The 18373-nt window shown below is 44.4% G+C and overlaps 1 protein-coding gene across 7 annotated transcripts in view; it reads left to right on the top strand.

Annotated features, from left to right (window-relative positions):
• The window catches only part of TRPM3 (transient receptor potential cation channel subfamily M member 3), a 1922641-nt gene that overhangs the window by 1484016 nt on the left and 420252 nt on the right, over nt 1-18373 (top strand). For 5 of the 7 annotated variants that reach the window (XM_069625801.1, XM_069625799.1, XM_069625796.1 and 2 more), the window contains one exon: nt 7225-7254. The exons of the other annotated variants lie outside the window; for them this stretch is intronic. In XM_069625801.1, the coding sequence (XP_069481902.1) occupies nt 7225-7254 (30 nt within the window). The remainder of the gene's footprint in view (nt 1-7224; nt 7255-18373) is intronic. 7 annotated transcript variants of the gene reach the window in all.

Here is an 18373-nt window from a genome sequence, read left to right as displayed (position 1 = left end):
CCGGTTTATTGCTTAATTCTTTCTAAAGGATCCTTGATCCACCAGCTAGTAAATTTCCCTCAGGTTTTCATCACGACCAGACCAATATGCAAATAATGTCCAGCGAAATGGATTATATGCAAATGGTTTTCATGCAGATTAGTATTGGACATCATGAAAACCTGTATTTTGCTTTTCACTTTTTCAACATGCTACTACTTCTTCGTGAGGGTTTGTTTTATGGTGTCCAGTTAGTTACCGAACCCCTCTGGCATAACTTTCTATTTCACATAATCTTCAGTGAGCATTGAGAAAAATATGACCTGAAATGACTTCATTTCCCAAAGTGCCAGAGTTTAGGATTGCGACAGCCCATTGAGTGTGCAACAGTTCAAAAGTGAGGCAAGTGTAAAAATCGGATGCGTAAGCATGAATCAGTCGGTCACTTTAAACAACACTCAGGAAGTAAACTGTGAACTGGATGCTGCAATCCTGCAATGAATCAGGGGGTCTTCATTGGGGGGCACCTTGTTTGGGCAACGACCTGAATTGGGCCTGAAATTCGGCTAGCGCTCGGTGGGGAATCTACCTTTTTTCGGATGGTGAAATTGCCCCGGGACCAGAGGATGCACATGGAGGAGTAACTGGTATGTATAAAATCCTTGCCTAGCCTCATGGAGAGGGGAGGTGAACGGGGGGAGGTGGGAGTTTGGTGCCAGGAGTGCACCTAGTCTGGGGACATGAGTGCAAGTTACGAAAGGGTTCCGAGAGAGACCTCTCTAGCCTCCTCTACCCCACGATTTAGGTTTGAAAAAAGCTAGACAATGGGGGTCGTTACGACCCGGGCGCAAATGGATACCGTCCACCGGTAATGACACTGGTGCCGGTAATCCCTTTGCGCCCTATTCCGAAGAACCTTTGGGGGTCCTTCCTTAACGCCTGGTTTTAGCAGGCGTTAAGGACGGGACCGCAAAGGGATACCGGGGTCAATAACGGTACCGCAAATTGCGGTACTGTTATTGCTGCCTTCCCCCTTCCCATTGAGCCCTACGGGGGCTCAAATGGGAATGGGGAATGGCATTTCAAATGGGGACTTACCGGTCCCGCAAAGGGCGGAATGGACCGGTAAGTCCCCATACCACCACCTCGGTGGCGGTACCGGTATTGGTGCTAGTCATGGCACCAATACCGCTAATAGCGCCATGACTAGTACCAACCTCGGAATGAGGGCCATTGAGACCGGAAACGGCTGGAGAGAAGTGAGAGAGTGGTGTCGCTTGGGCTGGTGGCCAAGGGTGTAAGTGAGGCATGAGGAAAGCCTGATCCTGCTACATGGTAAAAGCATCTCCTGTGTAGTGCTGGGCCCTAAAGGAAATACATGGCCACTGAGAAGTGCTGGCAGACAGCACTTTTTACAATAGATTCCGCACAACGACTCATGCATGATGAAAACCATGCTAAGTTCTCAGATACATCCTTTCACACAGAGTCAGTGCTGCACAGGGGTGGGCTGGCCTATAGCGAACTCTGGAGATAGGCCTCTGCACCCTGGGCCACTTTTGTGTGGTAACCTATTTTAATGTTCTACTTTCTCATAGGAAAAGGGTTGGGCTTGCGGAAAATGTGTAATATGGGGCCATTTTGAAAGTTATTTCCAGGGCCTCTTTTGCTCCCTCGGCTGGTGAGACCTTACCTGCTTAAACTTGGACGTGCCTTCCAGTTTCAAGTCATCAGACCCCATTCTTTTATTTTTCTTCGGTATACTTGTTTTTGTTATGTTGTGTTCTTTTTGTTTACACTGACACCTCATTAGTGCTCACTATAGGTAGGTTGTTTCACATTCCCACCTTTTGTGATGCAGGGAGTCTTTCTTTTCTCACACTTGTGCCCACATCCTTCCGCTAAGTGTCCTTCTCTAGCAGGAAGGCATTGCTCACTATGTGGCCTACATATCAGCTCTAGTCTGCAAAGAAATGTGCGTTGTAGATGAAAGCCATTACAACGTTTGGCTAATGGGCAATTCGAAAAATCCGAATTAATGAGCATTAGTGAACCTTCCACACCTTCGTATCCATTTTGTTGACTCATTCTTGCACTGTAGACATGGTCCTCTGAAGGGAATATGTATAACAAAACTAGATCATTTATTACAATTCAAACAAAACAGAATCAAATGACACTTTCTTTTTCGATTGTTTATGTACTATGAGCTATGGGCAAGCTCACTAAGAAACCTACTGACATTCGGTAGGTAGCATGAACAATAGGGTGTGTTATAAGGATTAAATGCAATGGCATTATTTGGAAATGTACATCATATGTACTAGCATTTGGGCTTCTTTCCGCTGAGGTGCTCCAAGGGACATCATAAAATACAAGAATAGCTCAAGTTGCCTGAGCTATTCTAGCTATTTGTCTGAGACTTGATGAGTTGAATGAGCTCTGAGCGTGACTATTGATGTCTGATATTGACAAGGGTTCTGCATCAGGATCTATCTACACTCCTACCCGCCCTACCTAGCACTTAACGTAAAAAAAGTGACATGGCAAAATTGTTAGAAATATTTGAAACTGATTTACAAAAATAAGTACATCACTTTATGCAAATAGCTTAGCTTAGTTCACAGCAAAAATACCAATTATGTGCAGATCTTAAACCAATGCCGGTGTTTAGCAAGGATGCCTCATAGCGTAAGCGTCTTCTAAAATTCATATAAATGAAAATATTGCGTGTTTACTTGCAGGGTTGCCAAATAGACCTACTATATAAAAAAAAAATCCAATGTGGTTTCAAGATGGCCGCTGTTGTCTGCGCTCATAGCTCTATGCACTGCCTGACCTTCTTTTCCATCCAGCATCGTTCTATGACTTGGTTTCAGAACCCTACAACCCTCACAAATGTCCATAGAAGCCATGCCTCATTTGCGAGCAAAGCCACTTCTTAGCATGTCCCCTGTGAACCTTGAGTCTTCCTGTCCCGGAGGCAGTCATTATAATCGTCTGCAGCCAACGTGATACTGCTGACCACTCACATTGCAGGGGAGGCCTCTGACAAAACAGGAAGTCTCAGAGAGTCTCAGCATAGCTTTTACTTAGAGATTGCATGTAATGAAGTTCCCTGTCACCCACTTAGGTAACAGTGCAATGTTGTGGCAGTGCCATAGCTGATGCTATCTCCTGAAAAGGTCAGGCATGGGAATGGCTCACCTCTGTAGGGTGCAGTAGTTTAGAACAAATGGGGAGGGTAACAAGTCGGTTGGTTACATTATTAGGCACCTGCCACTGTGAGATAAACATTGCCATTGTGACATACACTTTGGATTCAGTCACTTAAACACAGACTGGTAATTTAGAATTTGATACAGTGTAGAAAATGGACACTCCAATTAGAATAGGGAAGCATTGCAAAGGGGGAGACATCTTGGAAAAGATCCTCTTTCCATGGCATAGGCAGGCTGTGCAAGTGATTGAATTCCAGTGCAATTAATTCATTAAATTAAGTGAGTCTGATTAGTGAGTTCGACAAACGTTGTATCGCTCCCGGTTAAATCCTATAGACTGCTGGTATAACATGCTCAAAGGTGCAATCAATTAACTCCACTATTTCACTAAGTCATTCTACTGTATTCTCCAGATGTACAGTTCTCCCTAGAAATAGAAATACAAACAGGTCTGTGGATCTGTTTTCCTTGATGTTGGGTTCATTCTGACTGGCCTTCATCTTGACTAACCTAGGCAAAGCTCAATCGCCTACTGTGTCATACTCAAGAAGGAAAGCCTCCTCAGTGATTACAATAAATGAGTCAGAAGATGCTTTTGCCACCCTCCTGTGATGTCCAAAGAAGCATTTGACAGGCTCCCGAAAAAAAAGGAATTACTACTCTGCAGAAAATATGTTAGGTAGAAGAGTTGTGCGGCATGTACTTCTTTATTATTCATTTTTTCTTTAACTAAAAAAAGCGGGCTGCTTGAGGAAGTCAAACCCACCAAATTCTAGCAGAAAAGGTTTTTGTAGGATTTTACGGAGGATCATTTTAGAAGCAGATATTATTAGGATGAGAATGTCTGTGGAGGCTATCTGATCAATGAAACCCATTGTTGTGATCGGGCAACTAGGGATAAATGCATAGCCCTTTTAGAGTTGAATGACAGTTCTAGTTCACATACAGCATCCTCCACACACCTCTAGAGTACTAGTCTCAGTGGGGGTCTCCTGCTCCGAGTGGGAGCTCTCTCCAGTAGATTCATGGTCCGGAGCCAATGGAGTAAACTGTGTCTCTTGTGTCTTGTCCCTAAGTTTGCCCTCGTAGAGATAAGCACAATCTCTACTCACCACCACTCTTCCTTAAGTTTCCGGAAGGGAGAAAAGTGGTGGCCAGGAGGGGAGTTGACCACGTAGATAGAAAAGCCAAACGAGGCACAACAACCCTCTAAAGATAATGATGTCGTACAGTGAACTCTGAAGATTGCCAAAACAGAACAGAAGATACATTCCAGGTAGCAGGCGAACGCGACTTCAAGTCGAGTTCCTTGAGTAATAAGGCAGTGCGAGGGGAGGAGCCCTGGACAGAACTTTGAGCAGGTAAGCGAGAGCAGGCAAGGGAAAAGCCACAGGATGCGGAGGCACAGCAAAACAGAAAAGTAGCAGCGGCAGCACGATGGTACCAAAGTGGAGAGCGGTACGGGCGGTGGCAGAGAGAGGAACCAAGCAAAATGGATAGAGCTACAAGGATGGACACAAGCGTCTTACTGAAGAATCCTACAGGAAGAATGCGGGTTACAACACAGTTTGCTCCAGCATCGGTCTGAACTCATACCACAGATCATGGCTGCTATCTTGGGGGGAGCACTAGAGCTCTGCTACGGTTTCTCATACAATGTGGTGGAGCAAGTGGCAGCCATGTTTACATCTTTTCCATAGCGACCATCTATGAGTTGTGACAACTAGGCCCTTGTGTAAATGTCCTAAAAGTAATAATTCTACATATAATGAATGCCTACGAAGATTTTGTGGATTAATTAAAAGGTGAAATCAAGGAGTATTAGATTGTCAAATAAGCCCTCCATGGGTTACCTCAGCTATTTGGATCACCTGTCATTTTAGTGAACAGCTGCTTTGTGTATCTATGTTTGTGATTATTCTCTTATGGTTTCCTTTTTCTTTACTGCAGTGTATTCATTTAGTCTACCTTTAGGCTTAGTACCCTCAATATCATACAATGTGCACTCCATTACACACCCCTCACCCCCCTACACTGCCCTAGCAGGGAATCAATCAGAAAGATCCCGACTGCTGCTGAGGTGAGCGCTCTTTGAAGGGAATTTGGATTATTTACTGCATGATGAGGTGCTAAGCACAGGTGCCCCGGGTGTGTGTGCGGAACGCTGCATCATGAAGTGAATTTCCTTGCAATAGACATCAGTAATGACGACCGCCATTTTAAAAGATGGCTATCATCATTACAGTGGGTGCTAACGGACTCCACTTGCTCTTAGAAAGCACAAAAAATAGTCAATCTGCAGGGATACCTGGTGCTACACCCCCAACAGGATACTGATGAGGCAAGGGTGCATTTTTGAAATCCTGCATGAAGAGGGAACCCCAGAGAGCGGATTTCGAAATGTGTGTCTCACACTTTGTGTAAAACGTGAACAAAATGTGCATGGATGTGGAAAGATGTACTGAATGTTTACTTGCGCATTTCCTTCAGCATCAGTGACATGTACCTCATTATTAAATTGAGCAGTTTCTATGTGTATGTTTCAGTTAGAGGGGAAAGAAGGGGGGATACACAACTAAATGCAGTGAGGGGTGATAGCTTACATGCAGAGCTCGATGAAGTGGAGGCCTGGCTAAAAACAGAAAACAATATTAATACATGAAATCCAAAGTCATGGTTTGAAATAAAACCTCTTGAAATGATTTCAGTTTGGGGAGCCTACATTGGCGAGATTGAGCAAAAGTTATATACTGGAAGCAGACCCATTTGAAAGCTTGTGGAAAAAGCACATTTCCCAGTCAAAGCGAAGTTCAGTTTATCTTCTGTCTGATAAATGCAACAACATCTAACAAGCCAAAATGATGAATATAATATGTAATAGAGGCAGTGGGTTCTGATGGCCATTGCTCATAACTAAGCATGGCCAATAGAGCAAGTTTGCAGAAGCATTTCCGGCTTTCTCTGCATACGCTTTTGGTTAAGCTGACAGTGGAGCTCGGCTATGATCAACATTCATCCGCCATCTTGCAGGAGTTACTGGGCATGCTGATAGAGTCTGATGCTCTTCTTCAGAAGTCCCCTACAAGAGAGAACAACCACTATGGCAGCAGCAACTTCGAACACCCAAACCGATAGTCATCCTTTCCCAAATGGCCAACAATCTACTCATCCTTTCTGGCACCTTTTGCTTCTATCAAAACTCTCCACCACTTTCCAAAATGTCCTGTGGGACGTCCCCCTGCTGCCCGCCCAACCCCACGCCCCCGGGCGGGCCATGAAGCTGCCAGACATGTAAAGGACCTTTACCATGAGAGTCACACAGGATGAGAGGTAGAAAGTAACATGTCGGCACACAAGCTCACAGATCTGACCGCCATCTGCCTCTTGCGCTACCTGACCTCCCTCTCCTGTTATTTGGATTTGAATTGGAGTCACGCATTTTTCATGTAAAGGAAAGCAGATTTCTGTGCTGGTACTAATAATGTATGGCATGTTTTAAAAGCTTACTATACTGACAGTGTGCATGCTCTGCTGCAGGTTCAGTCTGTGATTACATGTGTCATGTGTGTTGTGATGCCTGATACTCGGAAGTACATTTCACGTTATAGCTGTTTGTAGTCACTTTGGCACACACACCTCTTCCTATGCTCAGGGCCTCATTAGAGTTTGGTGGTAACAGTAAAAATATGTGGTATCTAAAAAGCCTCCAATCTTTAACATACCACCAGATGAAGAATGTAAATTCTGTATGGGATTATTTCTGCATGAGGCATATACCAAGTGCTTCATGGGGTAAACAACACATACATACCCCATTCCCCCCTTTCTGTGTAACCCATGCCATAAGTATCCCATGCCATCCCAACTAATAATTAGATGTTTACTATTAACACCACAAAATTAACGTAGCTCTTAATGATTTATCAATTCTTCGAATAACAAGCGGACAATATGTATATCATTAATCGTCAATGTGCCCATGTTGCTGTGTGTATCACTAATTTGCATGTTTTGTTTTCTTCAGCCCAAAGCCTTGAAGCTGTTAGGCATGGAGGTAGGCAATTTCTTTTTTTCTTTCTGCTACTATAATTATGTGTCATAGCCACAATTTAAGCTTACTTTGGTTATGCTAAACTTTCCAAAACCTCATTTAAACCCTTGAGTGCTGGAACGACAGCTTACATTGCTGTGAGCACAAGGGAGGCTTAAGAAAAATTGATCTTTGCAAAAAATGGCGTGTCAATGATGAATAAGCTGGGACAACTTGTACAGGTCCTTACCAACCTCTACAGAGACTTGGAAATCGAGCGGAAGGAGGCCTGCTGTGAAGGGTCTAGATGCTTGGAGGAGATGAAGAGCTAAAGAAAAGCAGTCACTTGGAATGTCCAGTTCTCCTGTAGCAAGTTACTTTCTATTGCCTTTGTCTGGTTACATTGTGCAGAACCTCTAGCTGATTAGCTGGATTGCTAGTGTGCCAGCTAGTGGGGCAAACCTATTAGCTTAGAGCGCGTAGAGGTCGAGGTGCCATGGTAAAGGCATATAGAAGCCCACAAGATAAATCTAGTAAGGCTTCCCAGGTAACACCAGCGATGTCAGGTTTATTTCAACTTAGCTGTAGAGAAATTGACAACAAAACCAGCAGAATATCCCTGTCCAAAAACATGGCCACCGAGCACAGAATTCTCTGAGATTTTAATAGGGTTTTACACAATGCAAATCATACAGAAATCAGAAAGTTTTGGTCAGTTACATTAATATAAAGAATGTCCCAATAAAACATGACTAATCTTGAGGGACATGGCGTAACATCACCATGCTATGACTGTACAATTTCGCCCAGCCTTTCCAGGTGACGCAATCTCTGATTGCGACAGATTGCTCCATTTTGCGTAATGATTCCTGGTGTAGTGAATTGCCCCCACGTGACCTTTATTTTGGTTCACAGGCAGGAATACCCTTCCCTCACCGGTGGCGCAACACGCATCACTGGGTATGTCTATGTCTCGGGCAGAGCCTAAAATCACAGCTGCACATTTTCTTATGGGCTTTCTATTTTCTGTCAGAAAATCATATTCCATTATGGTTCTGCTGCATCATTCCCTTAATCATGGCAGCGGTGCTCTTCTGCTTGTAACAGAGGCAGTCGGTGCTTACGGAAAAACATAAAATACTGTTGGTTTCAACATATCCCACCTTTTATGCTATCAGCGCAATTACACACACATGTCATTGTTCTCTTACGTCATCCTTTATCACGTTCAAGTGTTACTCTTTCCTCAATTTTACAGGTCTCCTTTGGCCCTATTTTCTCCCTAACCCTTCCTGTACAGGTCACTCTATGGCAAGTCATTTAAATGTGTTTTTATCATTTAATGATATTTCCATTACATTTACATTTGCTAGTTTATTAATGTGTGCGTTGTTTTTTTCTTCAAATATACTCAATGGACATCATTCTCCTATCTTCATCACTTGTTTCTGCATCACATTTAATTTCTTCCACCACCACGATGTATATAATATCAGTCATCGTAGGAAGCATCCTCCCTTTATGTACATGAAGAGTTGTGCTGTGGCTCCTCTGACAACAGCACCAGAAGAGAAGGGAAGCAGTCACAGTGGCCATAATTACAACAAAGAGCAATGCCCTCATGTATGGGTCAGCTCATTTTAAAAATCTGGGTGGCATGACACAGTATATCTGCTGAGGTTCAAAGAGCAGCTGTTCGATGAGCACGCTTAAAAGCATTCAGTCAGTCAGGCCTTACTTTTGTAATCATAGGTTATATGCGGCACATAAACGCCATGCTTCATGTTATCACTCTTCTACGGAATGTGAGTCATACATTATCAGTATGAAACATTTAATCATTTACCTTAACAAAAAACGTCCTAAAAGTACATCCGCCGACCTTAATGGGCATGGCGAAACTGTATGAGGTATCACAGGCGCCTAGCGAATGTTCACAGTGTAGGGGAGGGAGCGCGTGTTTCAGCCCAGGGAGGTCTAGTCGTTCAGTGGGTTTGGTTGCCGGTAGAGAGGGTTGAGTTCCTGGTCGGGTGATTTTGGGAGTGGGTAGTTTGTTTTGTCCCTTAACAGTGCTAAGTAAGATTTGGATCCTTCCCCAAACCAAGATTGAAGGAAGATTAGAGACTAGAAAGCCCAGACAATATTGAACCCAGTCAGGGGCTCCAATACTGCCTTTTACCCCCAAATGTCTGTTCACTAGCTGCTCCCTGAAGGAGCCAGAAGAAAATTAATTAAGGAAGCAGAATATCCAGTTTTCACTACAGAAGGTCTGCATGGTCAACTCAAACGTATCACAGTACAGCGTTCAGCTGGGGGGTTTCTTAGAAGTTGTTGTAGGTACAGACTTAGCATACTAAGGTTGGCTCACTACTTTTCACTCTGGGTTCCTTGTGGTAGGAGACTGCTGGCCTTTTTCATCTCTACTCACATAAGTGCCTAGGAGGACTGGTGAGGAGTAAGGGCTACACATACATGTAAGCGTAAAGCATGAGTTGCTGTGAGTGAACAGAGCCTCCATTTATTCTAAAGAACGCAGCTTCCATGGAAGATTAGCATCCCAACACCAGAAGATGTGTGCTCGTGTGAGCTCCAGCCTCTTTGTGCTGGAATGTTGGTGTTTGTTCTAGTGTTGCAGAGAGCGAATCTCTGGGCATCAACTGGTACTTTAACCCCAAAGGAAATTAGTTTTGTGCAGCGGTGCAAACCTCCACTGTCATGGTTTTCTGTGCTAAGGCCAGCTCTGGTGATTAGTGTTGTCACACCTCTCTCGGATTGGCATGCTCAACTTGTTGTCCAGTCCTGTATACCTTGGTCCGCAGGATTTGATGAACACTGCAGACCCACAAAGGTGTTTGGTTAACAACTGAATCTACAGCAGCTGAAATCCGAAACACCTCTGAGAGAAAGGGGAAAGGGGAAGTGGAGTAAATGACAAACAACAGATTCCTGTCTTCACCTTTGGTGAAAATCTGCAGAGGGCGAGAAAACACAAAATTCATGGATTATTTCAACTCCCTTTCACTGATCCCTCCCTCCAGAACCCAAGTTACAACTTATATCCGAGTTCCTCCTCGAAGAGCTGGGAGGAATTCATTATTTCTTGTAGGAAAGTATTAAATCTTCCCTGGTGATAGTCCTGGAATTAAATACTTGAGTTTGCTGTTCTTTTGTTTTGCCTTTTTGAGGAGTTTTAACTTTGAAGAACTCCTTCTCTCCTAGAAACTATTTAACACATATGTACTCAGCTGAAATCAACCCTATTCTATGACTATTTAAAACAGATTCTTGCAACCCTACTTTGACTAAATGCCGTTCCTGAAGGGCTTCTCCTTCAGAGCTGTGCTGAGATTTTGCTAATGATGTCTCCGGTTTCTAAGAAGAGCCAGGGACATTAGTCACTTTTCCTAGCCGCAGTGAATACTGCCTAATCTTGACTGAACGCTCACCGGCAGTTGTGCTCGCTTTCTCAGTCACCTTTCAGATATGGAGCGCAAACAGGTACGCGGATCTCCCTCAGCGAGACACTATTCTCCTTCAGGCTGCACATGCGCGCTTATCAAACTGTAGCTGGAGACACTGCTCCCTTCCAGGCAATAATTACATCTCGGAGATGCGGCTCTCCACAGCTATGCGCACTTCAGTTCCTTTTAGAGTCACTGATCATCAGGTGGTGTGCACGCAAGGAAAAGTTTTTTCAGGTGTCACTCTCTCTTCTCACTACAAGTCAGTTCAAGAGCACGTGAACTAATGAAATGGATTTCTTCCCAGAGTTTCAATCATTACAAATAAACACGCTCCTTACCTAAACTAAAACTAAATGGTGAGTTTGACTGGAGATAAACAGGACTAGTTTACAATAACATTACAGCCCAAAGTGGCTTGGTAATGGCAGAGGTTGCAAAGGTTGTTATTCTAATCTGTGATATTTTGGGCATGGCTAAGAACCTGGATCAACTTAAGTGAAATCGGTCTAAGGCACCTTTCGTCCACTCAGGACCCGTCTCATAGTTAGAGGTAAGCAAGATAAAAGGTTTTAGGCTTCCAAAGAGCAACAACTGTGCCTGCAGTATGCATAGTAGTCTGGGGCTCTTCACTTCCGCTAAGTAAGACTTCTGGGAGGGAACAAGAGGTACACTTACAAGAAACTATCTACTTTCGAGAAAAGGGCACAAGGGTTCAAGAGTCTTTTCTGCAGAGACGTTGCTAGGGGGGGCGAGATGGCTATAGCCCCGTGTCTTTTGGTTGTAGCCACAGATAGAATCTCAGTGGCTACAACTAAAAGACTGGCTAGCCCCGAGTCCCAACGTTCCCAACATTAGTGTAGCCCCGGATCTTTGCCAGACCTAGCAACACCCCTGCTTTTTAGCATGCATTCATTATAATTACTTCCCTGGTAAACTATCCTTCCTAGCCTGGCAGAGCGAAACACAAGTAACAGGTGGCCACAATTGGGAAATAATGACACTCAAGACCTGGGGAGAAAGAGTAGGGAGGTTAACGTCTCATTCTTTTTCTCATTACCTGCATGTCTCAATCCAAGCGGAAGTTGACAATGCTGTGTATTTTGTTTTTCATCCACTTCCTCTTTCCCCCTCTGGGGTTTTCAGCTTCATCCTTGTGTGAATTGGATGTGAGCGCAAAATCATTGGGTGGGGGCTGTGGGGTTCAGCAGCTTCCGCAGATATTTGCCAGTGGTACCTGACAAACAGCACAATTGTATGCTTTGTGACGAATCTTTGGATGTCGTCCCTTCCCCCCTGGGGGGAGCCCCTTCCCATGTGGGCAGGGTGGTGTGGCCACAGTCCAATAGTCCCCTAGGGTGGAACACAGGATGATGATCACATGGGGCGGGAGCCCCCCTCTGGAATTAGGGACAACCATCATGGGAGAATGCGGTATATAGAATCCCCGTTTCTGTCCCCTCTTTCCTCTCAGCCCTCTCAGGCTCCCCACACATCTATGTACTTCTGAAGTGTGGAGGACCCTGTCCACATATACCATACTGGGATGAGGAAGAAGGAGACCTACCCAGATACCACTGAGACAAAGAAAAGCTGGCCAGGAAGCAAAATCCCACCATGGAACCAACATACATGTTACAGTCATCCAGCGCCTAAGCCAAATGTAAAAAGGGAAGAGGATCTATGCTTTCAGACAGATCCTCCCTGGACCAACTGAGAGCCGGCTGGAGGCGCACTGCGGAGAACAGAAAGGGCTGTCAGAGCCTCACTGAACATGTACTGTGTAACCCACTGTCCAGACTGGACAATCCCCAGGAGAGACCAGGAAACAGACCACGCAGTCAGATCTGGAGCTTGAGAGTGACCACACCTGGAAACAGTGCGAGGAGACGTGGCGACCACTGACAGGCGTGCAGGAGCCCGCAGTGGGAAAAAGCAGTTGGCCGAAGATGCAGAGCAAGACGGCAATGCACAGAAGGTACCTGGGTTACCGTAAAGGGTGGTGGAGGAGAAAGAGAGCTAAGGAGGTGGTATGGGAAGGTTGAAGACCCCCATTCTGCTTGTTCCAATACCTGTGAGAAAGTAAGAAGACTATTTATGCAAACCAGTGCCTGGCAGGTCAGTGAACAGAGCCTGGGGGCAAAACACAAGAAAACAGAGAGCAGGGTCTGGGACCCATATGAAGTCGGGGAATCCCCATGAAAGCAGGACATTAGGGTCTGGGACACTACACAGTCGGGGAGTTCAGCAAAAGCAAGACAAAGGGGTCTGGGACCCACAAGAACCAGGGGAAGCACACAATGAAGAGGCTACGACCCAGAACCAGTCAGGAAAGTACTGAGATAACACAGAGGGGTCTGGGATCCACACAAAGGAGAGGGAAAGTGCACAGCAAGTCACAGAGATCCAGAGACAAGCTACAATAGTCTGGACTCCACATGAGAGATAGAGAGATATACAAGACGTAAAGATAAGAGGTCAATGTTATTGCCAGAAGAAGGAATATTTTCTGGAATCAAAAGATCTGCAGTCAAGTCTGGCAGGTTAGTGAACTAGACTTGACATTGTAAGTGACTTCAATCCCGCAATCCAACTAAGTCAATGCCTAGTCTGGGATGCCCGATGGAAGCCCTTATTAATATATTTTTATGTCAAATTCTTTGAATATGGATGATAAACCCTTATATAACGCCCCTCTCTTTGAATCCCCCTGACCTCACTGAGCCAAGAAGTAAGTTTGTTTTGCAAATTAAAAGATTTATTTGAGGAATAAAACAATATATATATACATCACACTTTTATGAATAAATTAATATTTGATAGCACACTTATGAATATAACAGTGATCAGCAATGGATAATATTACAATAGCACAATTCTTTAATCACTTAGGAGTTGGTATAGAAAGAATAAAGGTAGCAGAGAATGCTTTGTTTGGTTTCAAGGAAATGCAAGATGGGAAAGAATGCAACACAGAAATAAACTAGATATGAATTCAATCAGAAGATAATATAATCACTTTTTCCCCTGTGACTACTCACTCCCCCCCGATGCAATATAGAGAGATGGAAAGGAGGGCACACAGGTTTCCAGAATACAATGAAATGCAGTTCAGTTCCAGTTCCCCCCAGCAAGCTTAGAGAAAACCGGTATGATTTTAAACAGGCAAAATACTTTTAAATGTGATTGCAATGAAGTGAAAAATATGCTAAAACATGATTTTAATTCGCTAAGGATCTTAGCTTTAAAATGACAGTTACATCTTGCTTCTAGGACGTGTGGTTCAAAAGATACGGACGTTTTTGTGGAGTTGGATTTTCAGAATGACAGATGACGCTTTTACAGATTTGAAATCACAGAATGGACACACGATTCCTATGCAGTTCTGGACAGGTTGAAATGGATGGGATAAGATTACGTTAGACTAAGAGATGACTATGTACAGTTCTAGAATAGATACTCACTCCTAGTTTTTTGGAAGGGAATGCGCATCTTCAAAGATCTGGTCAAAGGGTTCGGGCTGCGGTTCTCTCGCCACCGGACAGGTCTCAGGCCCTCTAGGTTCTGTGTTCAGCACTGCACGGCAGTCTGGTCTGGTCGGTCTCTTGAACTGGATCTGACGGGTTCTGGATACAGCTCTGCTTTCTCTGGATCTTGGTTCTGGCATGGGGTTCTGGGCTAGAAGCGAACAGCACGGCAAGGCTGTTGAATAGTTTGGTTAGGTTGCTGGATTCTGAGGCCTACTAAGAAGAGTTCACCTTGTGGATTAGGCTTCTGCTTCTCCAAGGTTCTAGAGTTTGGGTTCTAGAGTTTTGGTTCTGGAGTCTGTCTGGAATCAGGAGTATCAGGAGTCTGGAGTCTTTGTCTGGATATGGGCGGGCAGCGTGCTGCACAGGAATCGATGAGTAGTGGAAAAATGAGTGTCTCTATCTGGGTCTCAGCAGTCTCTTTTTATGTGTTCTCAAAAGGGGTGTGGAGGCTGACTTTCTATGCCCAACCCTCTGAGGATCCTGATAGGTTAAAGGATTTACTGTCCTCTGACTGGAGAAGGGAGTAGTGAGTAAGAATGAGTCATCAGGTATCATCTTTATGGCTGAAGGAAAGAACACTCCCCTTTGGTTTCTCAAGAAAATCAATTTTTCATAATCAAACATGCTTCCCAGATACACAAGTTGTTGAGAATACATGTACATATCACATATTAATTAAGACAGGTCTCTGTTTAACCCTGATCTTTCTAAGAGCTTGGGTTCAGAAATGACAACTTATCCGCGATTTTAGTGGGTTTCGCAATATTGGTTTTGCACCGAATCTTACACGGATGTACACACCCTCTCTGGGCATATTACAGTAAGTTTTCATTTTTCTAGTATAAACACAGTGTCCACAATATTAATAAATCCCGCGGTTTGGCATCAGAACATCACACGGCGTCCAGCTTAGTCTTAAACCGTGAGTGAAAGTGTCATTTTAAGAATCTCAAAATTGTACATTTCTGTCAGCTTGATACAATATTTTAGAAGCATTTTCCTTAAACATATATTCGGTGCAATATGAAATCCACAACCCAGTCTGGCCCGCCCCTAGAAGCTTGGTGAGTCAGATGGTCACATGTCTTGCTTCTCCCAGAGCATTGTTGACAGTAACACCTCAAATCAGCATATTCTATTCATCCCAAAGCCCCCATTTTTCCTTCCTCCAGGCTGCAGGGAAAATCTCCTCCCTCTTAATCAACAGGACCATGTGATATCCTGCCTTCTGGTGTGGAGTCGCCAGGTGTGAAGGATTCCCGTGGACAGCAAGCCTTTTGAAGTCTTAGCTACATCAGGTTACTGTTCTGATCAATTGCAATAGAGTTCCTTATGGAAAAAATATAACATTATAAACTGAAAATAAGCAACATATCTTTAATCAAGTCTCTTTCCACATTAAATCAATGTGTGGCACTTTATATGGCATTCTGATGGAATTCTCTTGCTTGGCATATCTAGCCTCTGAAACACAGGTCTCCTGTCAGAATTTAGATTGCCAGCACCGGTCCGTGGTGAGCACCGGTACTGTACCTATTTTTGACAGCTGTTTTACCAGTAAGCAATCCTCAAAATATACTTTGTTCAAATATAGATACACTTCTGTGGACCTCAGATTCATGTAGATTCTTGCGGGAGAATGATGTTGACCCCCCAACAAGGAGGTGGGACCTTTGTGGTTTTGGTGAGCCATGATTTTAGCAATGTTTGACATCAAATAAAATGGATTTTGAACAGCTCTATATTCCTTTGCACTGATTTTGCTCTGTGTACAGCCGAAGGATGGGGTCTGGCGATGTTCTCCTATATTAACACTGACAGAGGCAAAAGAAGATGGCAACCTATCTTTCAGATTTTTACTGCGCATTTTGGGATGATTTCTGGCGAGCAGCATGCTTTCCGGCGGCCATTATGATGTTTCCGCTGCCAGTAATGCACAGTGATGTTGCAGGGCTTTGTTGCGTGGGTTGAAACATCCCACAAGCCCCCCTCTTGCGATGGCCATTCTGTTCTTTCATCGATGGAACTTCGCAAGACTGGGATGTCCTCATCTTCTTCTGATTCTGCAGATGGCAAAGTTCAGCATCTTTTCCTCCATCAGGGTGGATCGATCAGTTCTCCTCGTCGGTCCTGATGGTAGTATTGGGTGGTACTCCGGGCCCCTCGGATCTTTGCTCCCGGTCCCCGGGTCGTCCTCCTTGGTCAGTCTCCATGGTTTATCTCTCCTAGGATGACAAAGCAAAGCGGCCGAAACATATTCGTAGACATTTCCCCACCACTATTAATGTAGTGGGTGAATATATACATTTTATAAATCAGGAGACATTTGCATTCTTATCATAATATTTTATGGACTATGTGTGGGATATTTTAGGGTTGGAATTTTTATTGTTCTGGAGCGGCCCCCTCTGGGGTTCCAGAGGACTGCTCCAGTTGCTGCAGAGTGTGCCTGGGATGGCAACACTTTAGCTGATTAATATGGACCCACTTGTCTTCCCCCTCCGCCAAACTGCCTTTGTGGATGCAGATCTTGTAGGCGACTGGTGAGATCTTGTCTACAATTTCAAAAGATCCCTTCCAGGTAGGCAGAAACTCCGCTGTTTGGCCTGGTTCCTTTGGAAATTGTACAGATAAACCTGGTCTCCTACATTGTATTCCTTTCTGGTGGTCTTCAGGTCATAGTGGGTCTTCATGCTATCGGCTGATCTTTCTAGATTTCGCTGAGCATAGGCAAAAGCATGTTGAAGGTGTTTCCTTAAATTCTCAACATACTCATGAGTTGTGGAGGCATTGATCAATGTCTGCTCTTGGGTCCTGTATAACAGATGCTGGGGAAGCACCATCTGCGTCCAGTCATCAACTCAAACGGTGACATTTTAGTTGCAGATGAAGGGGTAGATCTGATGGCCATTAGGACAAGAGGTAATCGGATATCCCAACTTGTCCCAGATTCTGCCACAAACTTTTTCAAGATGCTCACAATGCTTTTGTTGTAACGTTCCACTGCACCCAAAGAGGCTGGCCGGTAAGCAATGTGTAGCTTCCTTTTAACCCCAAGTATCTCCCACATCTTTGTCATGACTTCGCTGGTGAAATGGCTACCTCTGTCTGACTCAATCCTTTGGGGTAGTCCAAAACGTGAAAAGATGTGATTGATCATCAGGACAGCTGCTGTTTCTGCCTTGCAGTTTGGGGCCGGGAGACATTCCACCCATTTAGTAAATAAGCATGTCACTGTCAACATGTACTTATTCCCCCTAGAGGAGTGAATCATGGGCCCTATGTAGTCGACTTGCAAATCTGACCATGGCAGTGTCATCCCCCTCTTTTGGAGAGGCACACGGTGTTTGAGGGATGTTGGCTGAAATTGTGCACACACAAGACACCCCTTCAAGTATTGGTTGAGGTCCTGCCCCGTGTGTGGCCAGTATGCAACCTCTCTTAAGATTTCAAGTGTTGTCTGAAACCCCCTATGACCGGCTGTGGCCGCATCATGGGCGTGACTTAACATAAGGCTTCGGAATGAGGTAGGAACCACCCACTGATCATGACCAGCTTGGGATTTCCTTACCAACAAACAGTCTTGGATCCGGAACATTTTTGGACATTTCATCAACACTCTAAGGTCCTCTTTCCCGTTGTAATCGGTATCCGTCAGGGGAAAGTTCTCAGGGTCCTCAATGTGTTGGTAAAATGTACCAATTATTGGATCCCCCTTCTGAGCGGTAATCAAATCAGCATCAGGGGTCTCCTTACTCCATTGTGCAATTGAAAGATCATTGTGAGCATTTGTCTGGGACCTAGCGATAGCAGTGACCTGGATTTCCCCCAACAGGGACTCAATTTCTATTAGATCCCCTTGGATGGCCCCGGTTTTGGCCAGCTGATCAGCTAAGTCATTTCCAGTTTTCTCTGGTCCCTCTACTTTGGAATGACCCTTGATCTTTTTCCAGTAGATGGTCATCCCATTCGAGGTGACCAGATCATCAATATTTTGGATTAACTTCCCATGTTTTAAGGGTTCGTTATTAGCACATAGCATGCCTCTTGTTTTCCAATTAACCAGGTGCTCAACAAACCCGTTCCGTACATAATCCGAATCTGTGATTATGACCAGTTCGTGGAGTTGATGTTGGACAGCAGTGAGGATGG

Source organism: Ambystoma mexicanum, chromosome 6p (assembly GCF_040938575.1).
Source record: "Ambystoma mexicanum isolate Mex_15411 chromosome 6p, UKY_AmexF1_1, whole genome shotgun sequence".
Classification (NCBI taxonomy): Eukaryota; Metazoa; Chordata; class Amphibia; order Caudata; family Ambystomatidae; genus Ambystoma; species Ambystoma mexicanum.
The sequence above is the reverse complement of the archived record's forward strand: the minus strand, read 5'-3'. Positions and strand labels throughout refer to the sequence as shown.